General features: G+C 50.2%; 1 protein-coding gene across 1 annotated transcript in view; it reads right to left on the reverse strand.

Annotated features, from left to right (window-relative positions):
* Positions 1-9236, reverse strand: part of ALPK2 (alpha kinase 2) — a 115431-nt gene that overhangs the window by 19363 nt on the left and 86832 nt on the right. The window contains 1 exon segment of the mRNA XM_007450122.1: positions 641-858. Coding sequence (XP_007450184.1) covers positions 641-858 — 218 coding nt within the window.

Here is a 9236-nt window from a genome sequence, read left to right on the forward strand (position 1 = left end):
CTCTTTCCCGTGTGTCTCTTCCCTTGGTTGATTTGAGTCTGTATCTTTTCACTATAATAAACCGTAACCATGAACATAATAGCTTTCCTGAGTTCTGTGAGTCCTCCCAGGAAATTAATGAACTTGAGTGTGGTCTTGGGGAAACTGCAACTTATCTCAGGGCTGTCTCTGTGGGAAACCTAATTATACATACAACAAATGTATTCCCCAGAATGTGGGTATAAACTGAAAACATGCTGTATATTCACCAGCAGAGCTTGAAATCTAAAGCAACTGTGAAAGAGCCTTTCGCCTATTAAGAATGAATTCTTACATTTCAATTTATCTTTTGGTACATCTGGATTTTCATGTGTACGTCTGAATTTGTGCCTATTGAGGATATAGAGAGCCAGTTTTTGGTTACCTGTTGTAATGGGAAGGTGTTACTGGAATGAATTATTAAAATGTACTTTGTTACTCCATTGAGTTGGTCATTTTGGGCTCCTTTGTTGCTTTGTTTCTGATGAGACATTAGTAACACTTTCTGCTGGTGAAGGTGCTTACAGTCTGTACCCAGCAGACCTCTCCCTCCGCCCCCCACCCCCAGGAACATCCCAGGCCCACAGCATCCCTGGAGCCCAGGCCAAGCCGCTCTCCTCACCCTGCATGTCTGTGACCAGGAGGCAGCCACTTGTTTTCTGGTAGACCCAGTGCTGGAAGGTGCAACATTTCTGACCAGCCTCTGATTCTCTTCTCAAGAAGTTTATCTCCTTCCCATCCCTGATGGAATACTTCACAAATTCTCCAATCAGCTCTTCCTCCACTGTTGCGTATGGGATATTGTTCTCAGGTCGATGGATAAGAAAAATAGGAATGATCCTGGAAGGGAAGAAAACATGGGCACACATCGTGTTCTCAGATGGGAATAAAGATGGCGGGGATATTCTATCCTGACCTGGAGGAGTAGGGAGCTGCAGGATAAATCTTTGGGTTCCATCAGCTGTAGACTAAAAATTCCCCCAATGATTGTTCAGTGGGTAAAAGGATGTGTTCCTTTTATTTGTTCCTAGAGTTGGTGAGAAACTCCTCCTTGGGATGGAGTTTAATTGCTCATGTAGCAATGAATGTCTTCATTATAGGCATACCTCAATGACCCATTGGTCAGGTGACTAATATATCCATCCATCCAGCATCTATCCACCCTTCCATCCATCCTTCCTTTCAGTCAACAAATATTCATTCAGTGGCTTCTTTGTGTCAGACACCCTTCCAGACACTGTTCCAGAAAACAGCAGTAAAGAAAAGAGGCTCTGCTCTCAAGGATCTTACATTTAAATGAAGGAGACAGACAATAAACAAGCGTCTAGTGCCCTGTGCTATGTGAAAAAAACTAAAGCAGTGGAGAGGAGAGAGGCAGCACAGGGTGTGGAGGAGGGGTTGCGATTCTATTTAGGGAGGTCAGAGAAGGCCTTGATCATAAGGGACATTTGAGCAGAGACCTGTAGGAGGTGGGCACGGAGAGAGCCATGAGGACGTCTATGGAAGGAACATTCCAAGCAGAAGGAATAGCAAAGGGAAGAGGCCCTGGGCAGGAGCATGTGGGGTGTGTTCGAACAGCAGCGAGGGGCCGATGTGGCTGGAGAGCATCGAGCAAGGGGAGCGTGGTGGTTTGCGTGAGGATGGGAGGAAACGGGGAGCTGGACCCTGGGGAGTCTGGGCCACTTGAGAAACTTTGCCCTTTGTACTGAGCAGGAAGAGAAGCCACTGGAGGGTTTTGGATACAGGAGTGACACGATCAAACGTGCATGTGACAGGGATCACCCTGCCACCCTGCGTGGTATGTGGCGTGCAAGGGCAGACGCGGGACACAGGGAGGAGGCCACGTGAGAACGATGGCAGCTGGAGGTGGAGAGGTGATCAGATCCTGCACTGACCCATTCGCCGTCACACCGTCCTAGATGACTATCCCCAACCTGCTCCTCTCTCCTCAGACCGCCCACGCCTTCTCCCCAGCCTCACTCTCAGCCGAGGACCTTGCTTCCTGTTGCACTGTGAAAACTGAAACAATAAGAAATTCTCGGGGCTTCCCTGGTGGCGCAGTGGTTGGGAGTCTGCCTGCCGATGCAGGGGACGCGGGTTCGTGACCCGGTCCGGGAAGATCCCACGTGCCGCGGAGTGGCTGGGCCCGTGAGCCATGGCCGCTGAGCCTGCGCGTCCGGAGCCTGTGCTCCGCCGCAACACGAGAGGCCACAACAGTGAGAGGCCCGCATAATGCAAAAACACAAACAATAAGAAATTCTCACAGCTACACCCACCACGTGTTCCTGCCTCCCAAGGTCAGTGCCCATGTCCTCTGCCTGCCCACCATCTACTATGGAGGAGCCCTCCTTGCTGCTACCTGAACCATCTCTCCACTGGTGCCCTGGATCCCAACCCCTCCCCGATGCTAGAGGATATTGTTCCAGTGACGGTTCCCCACTCTCTCTCCCACCAGGGTTTCCCCCTACAGACTCATTCCCAACGGCAACAGAGAGTAATAACTCGACTCAGCCTGTGGACCTCATAGTCCACCCCCACTACTGACTCACCGTTTACATCAAAACCCAAATCAGTTGTAGACTCACTGTCTCCAATCCCTTCCCTCCCATTCAGTCTTGAATCCATTCAAAGTGACTTTCCTGCTTAAAGAAGCCTTGGTCAAGGGCACCACAAGCACCATGTTGCTGAGGCTAATTGTCCCTTCTCAGCCCTCATCTCACTCGCCCTCAGTGGCACTAGACACTGGATCGCTCACTTCTTTTTAAGACACTTTCCGGTGGCTTCCAGAAACTCACTTCCTCTTGGTTTTCTTTCTGCTTCACTGGCTACTTCCTGTCTCCTTTCCTGGTTCCTCATTTCTCCCCAACGTTTACACCCCGGCACGCCCTGGGATAGCTCTTCTCACTCTGCACACGTTCCCTACTGACCCTCCTTGTTTTAAATACAGTTCATATGTTGGCAGTTTCCACATTTATATCTCCAGCCCGGACCTCTCCCCTGAACTCCCAACTCACATCTCCAGCTGCCTACTCTCCATCTACACTTGATGTCTAAAAGGCGTCTCAAATTTAACATGGCAGGACTTCCCTGCCATGGCGCAGTGGTTAAGGATCTGCCTGCCAATGCAGGGGACACGGGTTCAAGACCTGGTCCAGGAAGATCCCACATGCCGCAGAGCAACTAAGCCTGCAAGCCACAACTACTGAGCTCACATGCCGCAACTACTGAGTCCATGTGCCGCAACAACTGAGCCCACGTGCCGCAACTACTGAAGCCCACGCGACTACAGCCCGTGCTCCGCAACAAGAGAAGCCACCGCAATGAGAAGCCCGCGCACCGCAATGAAGAGTAGCCCCCGCTCGCTGCAACTAGAGAACGCCCGTGCACAGCAACGAAGGCCCAGCGCAGCCAAAAAAAAAAATTAAAAAAATAAAATTTAACACATGGCAAAAACTGAACTAGTCATTTGCCTCCACCCCAATGGCTGTAGAGTTGATTGGCAACTCTACCTTCGCATTCTTTCCCTTCAACAAAAATCTGCTGAATAGCTTGTGCCAGGATCTCAAAGATTCAGGGGAAGGGAGACGAGAGACACAGTCCCTGCTTTCCAAGGGCAGTCGTTGGTGAGGTGGCCAGAGGAGGGACATCTAACCGCCAACTCCCAGCTAATAAAGACAGTCAGCAGCCAGGTGTGTGTGGCCTGAGTTGTGAAGACTAAGGAGAAATAAGCTGGCAGAGTGGGAGGCAAGAGGGAGAGGCCATCCAACAACTCCATGCCTGTGCTTAGTACCCACAGCTCAGTCTCCCTCCATCCACACCCGCACAAGCCAGTCCGAGTCCCACGTCCTGGTCCTCTCTGCACCCTACCTGGCCTGGCCTGAAGCTTCCCCGACGCTTCTGAGTTCCACCAAGTGATGCTCTGCCTCCCCCCCGCAACCCTTCCCAGATGCAGTTAGTCCAGCACTGAACAGATCTGATGTCACAACTGCCCATTCCCTTTTGTCACCAGGCGAGGAACAAATTGCATGAGAGCTTGTGAAAGGGTATACATGAACCCACCTCACCCACTACTCACTGCAGGAAAATGCGTGTACAGCAGGGTCAGCACCCTGTTACCTAGGGACCAGATCCAGTCGGATGCCTGCTTTCATACAGCCCACAAGAATGGTTTTTACAGATGAACATTTGCATTGGCTTTTAGGGAACATTTGCATTGGCTTTTAGGGAACACTAACTCTGAACCCCAAATGTAAGCAAAGTTACTTTAAAAAGTTAGCAAAATGCTACTTAAAAAGAAAGAATTCCACTCTTCTATTAGGAAACCTGTATAATTCATCAATAAAGATTTGTAGTTATTGGTTTTCTTTATTGTTACATAAGCATCTACATAATAGCGTTGATTTTGCCCGTGGACCTACACAGCCTAAAATAGTTACTATCTGGCCCTTTGCAGAAAGGGTTTGCCCAGCCCTGGTCTTAAGTTTTGTCTTCTGTTGGTGAATTCTTTTGTTTCTTCTCTCTGCCTCAAGGTCACAGACATGTTCTTGTCTCCCCATCTTAAAAACAACCAGCACCGCCCTTCCTTTGGGGGGATTTTGCCCTTAGATTTCATTCTGATTTTCCTTGTTTCCTTCACTTCTTGAAAGGGGCGCCTCCATTTGTATCCATGGCCTCAGTTCCAATTCCCTCTTTGACCCATTACCCCTCATCTTACAAAGGCCCCCGCCTGCTGTGGTCATCCATTCTGATGGCCTCTGATTATTCCCCAGGATCCTTCTGCAGCATCTGACAGCGTTTGTTTAATTTTTATTGGCGTACAGTTGGCTTACAATGCTGTGTCAGTTTCTGTTGCACAGCAAAGTGAATCAGTTATACATATACATATATCCACTCTTTAGATTCTTTTCCCATATAGGCCATAATAGAGTATTGACTAGAGTTCCCTGTCCAATACGGTAGGTCATTAAATAGATAACTAATAAGCTTCTGACAGTGTTGACCCATTTTTCCCTCCAGAATCACCCTCTTGCCTGGACTCTGGGGACAGTGTCCCCTCCTGGCTTTTGTTCCACTGATGTTGCCCCTGAGCATTTGCCGGCCCCTGCTCAGCACTGACTCCGAGCCCTGCATGTTCGTGTTTCTCGAGCTTCCATCCTTGGTCTTTTCCTCCCCTTGTCCTATGCACTCTACACAGGTAAGCCCACCACTTGCACAGTTGCTGTGATCATCTGCACGCAGATGCCCAGCAAACCAGCGCACTGCCTCCCTTCTCTTTCCGCTCCAGGCTTAGATGATTGAACTGCTGCAGTCTGATGGGCCACAGAGACCACAAACCTCAGACTCGGCCCACGCAAAAGTATTCGCCTCGCCTTCCACCTACATCAGTCTTTTCCCAGCCTATACTGTCTTCAAGCGGCGGCATTGTCTACCCAGTCTCCCAAGTTCATAGTCAACCTTCTCTCCCTTTTTACTCCTTCCATGAAGTCTGGTTAAACACACCTACCTACCGAATGTCACGCAAGCCCATTCCTTCCTTTCAAACTCCCCATGGCGACGGCTTAGTTCCACTGTCACTGCCTCTTTCTTGGGCGACAGAAACAACTTTCAGACTGGTCTCACCACGTCCAGCCTCTGGGCCTTGTCCTTGGACATCCATTGCTGACGGACAGATAGCTCTAAGAGGCACATCCGCACAGAGGATTTTTAGGGCAATGAAACTACTCTGTATGATACATTATAGTTATCATACGTTATAGTATCATTCGACATTTGCCCAGACCCACAGAATGTACAACCCTAATGTACCCTGTGGACTTAGGGTGACGATGATGTGTCAATGTGGATTCAGTTATAACAGATGTTCCCGTCTGTTGGGGGATGTTGGTAATGGGGGAGGCTGTGTATGTGTGGAGCCTGAGTGGATATGGGAAATCTGTCCCCTCCATTCAATTTTGCTGTGAACCTAAAACTATTCCAAAGATTAAAATCTATTAAAAACAACAGGGGCTTCCCTGGTGGCGCAGTGGTTGAGAGTCCGCCTGCCGATGCAGGGGACACGGGCTCGTGCCCCGGTCCGGGAAGATCCCACATGCCGCGGAGCGGCTGGGCCCGTGAGCCATGGCCGCCGAGCCTGCACGTCCGGAGCCTGTGCTCCGCCGCAACACGAGAGGCCACAACAGTGAGAGGCCCGCGTACCAAAAAACAACAACAACAACAACAACAACAACAACGTGTCTGCTCCGTTGCTCAAGGCACCCCTGCTGAAAGCTTCTGGTTAGCCCCTGTCTCCCCCTCACCCCAATGCTCATTAGCTGAGCATTGAAAGTTCTTTGCATTCTGGCCCCCAACCTGCCTCTGGCCTCTTTCTCTGCCCCCCTTTTTTCTACCCTGCCAGTACTCTAGATTTACTGAGCATTTTCCATCTCCTTGAAAACCTTCTTTCACAGCTCTTCACTTCTTTCTTTGAACACGCCGTTCCTTTTGCTGGCAGTTCTCCACCCTTGCTCTCCATCTGGCAAACTCCTACTCATTCTTCAACACCCTCCTCCTCCTGGGAGCTTTTCCAGACCCCCTACCTCCTCCATGTCCCCATAAATCCTTGCACTTCATGCCAGCACCCTGGGTTTTGTCCTACATGCCTTGCACTCCCACTGGCTGTGAGGCGCAAGAACCTATTGTATTTTCTTTGTATTCTTTAAATGCCCATCACCTAGCATGGAACAAAGCCTGGCGCATGGTACATGCACAGCGTTTGGCAAAAATGAACGAATGTTTATATAGGACAAAGTTTCTCAGTCTCAGCATTATTGAACTTTGGGGCCAGATAATTCCTCATTGTGGGGCTGTCCTGTGCATTATAGGATGTTTAGCAACACCTCTGGCCGCTTCTCACTAGAGGCCTGTAGCACCCCTCCCAGTCACAACCATTAAACTGATATAGGATCTGATCTGACAAACTTGTAGACAGTCAGAGAAGAGGTCACCTAGTTAAGTGTTGATCACACAGATGTCATTTTCAAGGACTTAAAGGAGAAATCATGATAGCCAGCCCAAAGAAAAGGTAAGATGCTGATTTTTTGATGTTCATTAATGTAAAAAATATTTTTAATACAGATTATTTGTCAAATGGGTAAACAAATAGGTATAAGTCCCTAATGCAGGCCCCTAACAACTGTCGATATATTTAAAGGCTCAGAAAGTAGGCTTCTGGAAGGGTCTAAGTGCCAAAAAAAAAAAAAAAACATTAATGGTGTGACAGTCACCTGCATCCAGTGATGGTCACCTGGGTTGGGGAGGGGAATGGCTGGTGTCAGTTCTCTTAGTAAAAACACACAAAGAGCCCTATCATGAAAAGGCCTCAGAAGTGGCCCAGGTTTTGCGTCAGAATGTCTACAGGCAAAGATATAGAACAATTCTGCAGCACTTAGTAACCAAATCCAAGCTTAGGAAAAGTCATGAGGGCAGCAGGGCCGGTGGCCTCCTTTCTCCCTTCAAAAATACTGTCACAGACTGTACCATCATTTCTCTCTCTGTGGGGACGTGGGTCCCCTTTTCCAGTGAGATGAGGGTGAAGGCCTCTTACTTTGAAGGGAGGTTTGAGTTGGGCACCCCGGCCGGGTCTGCACTCACACCACAGGGCGCCGCCTGCTTCCCCAGGGGTGAGAACAGAGCAGAGAGGATTCTCCCAGAGCGTGGAGAGCATCCGGGCCTGTGCTGTTTCCACCCACATCCTGCCTCCTCCTGGGAATTCATCTGGAGGCTACACACAGGTGTCAACTTGAGTCAAAGATTGTTGAGAAAACATTTTTATATTAAACAGACAAAGCGGGAAGGAGGATACACAATTCAAGTGAATTTTAAAGACAGAAAAGGTAACATTTCAACGAAACGACTCCGCGGGCAGATTACTTCGGATTAAGCCCCCAGAGCTTTTGAAGGGAACATATTTATCCTCCTCTGCCATTTACGAGCATTTCCTTGAGAAAATGTGAGGAGGATGCCTCCTTTCCCGCCCCACCTCTCTCGGGAGCATTTCTGGACTGGGACAATGTCTTTTGAGACACCAAGTGGCCGACCCTTCAAACACCAACGTTCTCTGATTACTGATCACGGCGGGAGTCATTTTAAGCATTATTTCTACTTCTAGGACGAAAGCGTTTGTGTCTTCTTTCATTAAAGAAATGTCAAGTGTTAGCCAGGGGGCTGGTGGGCCCACCTGGGGCAGTGGGCCCTTCACAGCACCCCTGAACTCAGCCTGGGGTGTCCCCAGCCTCCCTCTGACAACTTGGTCACTTCTGCAAGATTTGGGGCATCCAGGTTGCCTCCTGAAGATGCCCCCTGAAGACAGCTGGCCACTGACCCTGCCGCAGAGCAAAAGGGTGTTCAGGGTTGGCCTGGGTTCTTATTCATTCCGTAGCCCTAAAAACCGGAGATGGAGCTGGCCGTGATTCAGGGTGTTAACTAGGCATGGTCCCTGCCCCGGGGGGATCCTTTGCACGAAGAACGCTGACTCTGCTGTCATTCACAAATTCAAAACCGAAAGCTGCCGCAATGCGGAGGGTTTTCTCTTCTAGACCCACCCGCCCAGAAAAGGGAAGCGTAGGGGCCAGCTTCGCGGTCTGGAAATAAACACATCCCCACCCCAGGCAGGCCAACCACCTAGCCCCGCGCCCTGGATCTGCAGAGCAGCCTGAGGCATGGCGGGGAACCAGCTGGCCGCCCTCCCTTGGCGGCTCGCCGCTTGGGAGCCCTTTCCCCTCACTGGCTGCCTCCTTGCAGGGATAGTGCTGAGGCCCTCCCCGCTTTGTTCTGCCCCTCCCCTCGCAGCCATCTGCCAAGTGGCCACGTGTCCGTGGGCCCTGCTCGTCCTCCCTGCTCAGCGGATCATCTAAAGGCTGACAGGTGGGCGTCCGAATCATCCCCACCCCTCCAGAGACACACGCGCCCCCCCCGTGCCCTCTCCTCTCAAACCCTGCTCACTTACACCTTTGCTAACATGGTTTCAAGCACAGAGGCCTTTGAGGAAGCCGCGTGGATCTTAGGCCAGGGGTCGTTTCAGAAGTTAAGGAGAGTCCTCGTGCTCAGAAAGGAAGTCAAGGTTGGTAAAACGGAGAGAGCAAACGAACAGGAGAGGAACTCCAGAGTCACAGGAAGAACATGCAAGCTGCAAATTCAAATCGACGTCAGCAGAAGCCGCAGAGGAACGGGGGCTTCTGCTG

This window comes from Lipotes vexillifer, unplaced genomic scaffold, assembly GCF_000442215.2.
Source record: "Lipotes vexillifer unplaced genomic scaffold, Lipotes_vexillifer_v1.1 scaffold79, whole genome shotgun sequence".
Lineage (NCBI taxonomy): Eukaryota > Metazoa > Chordata > Mammalia > Artiodactyla > Lipotidae > Lipotes > Lipotes vexillifer.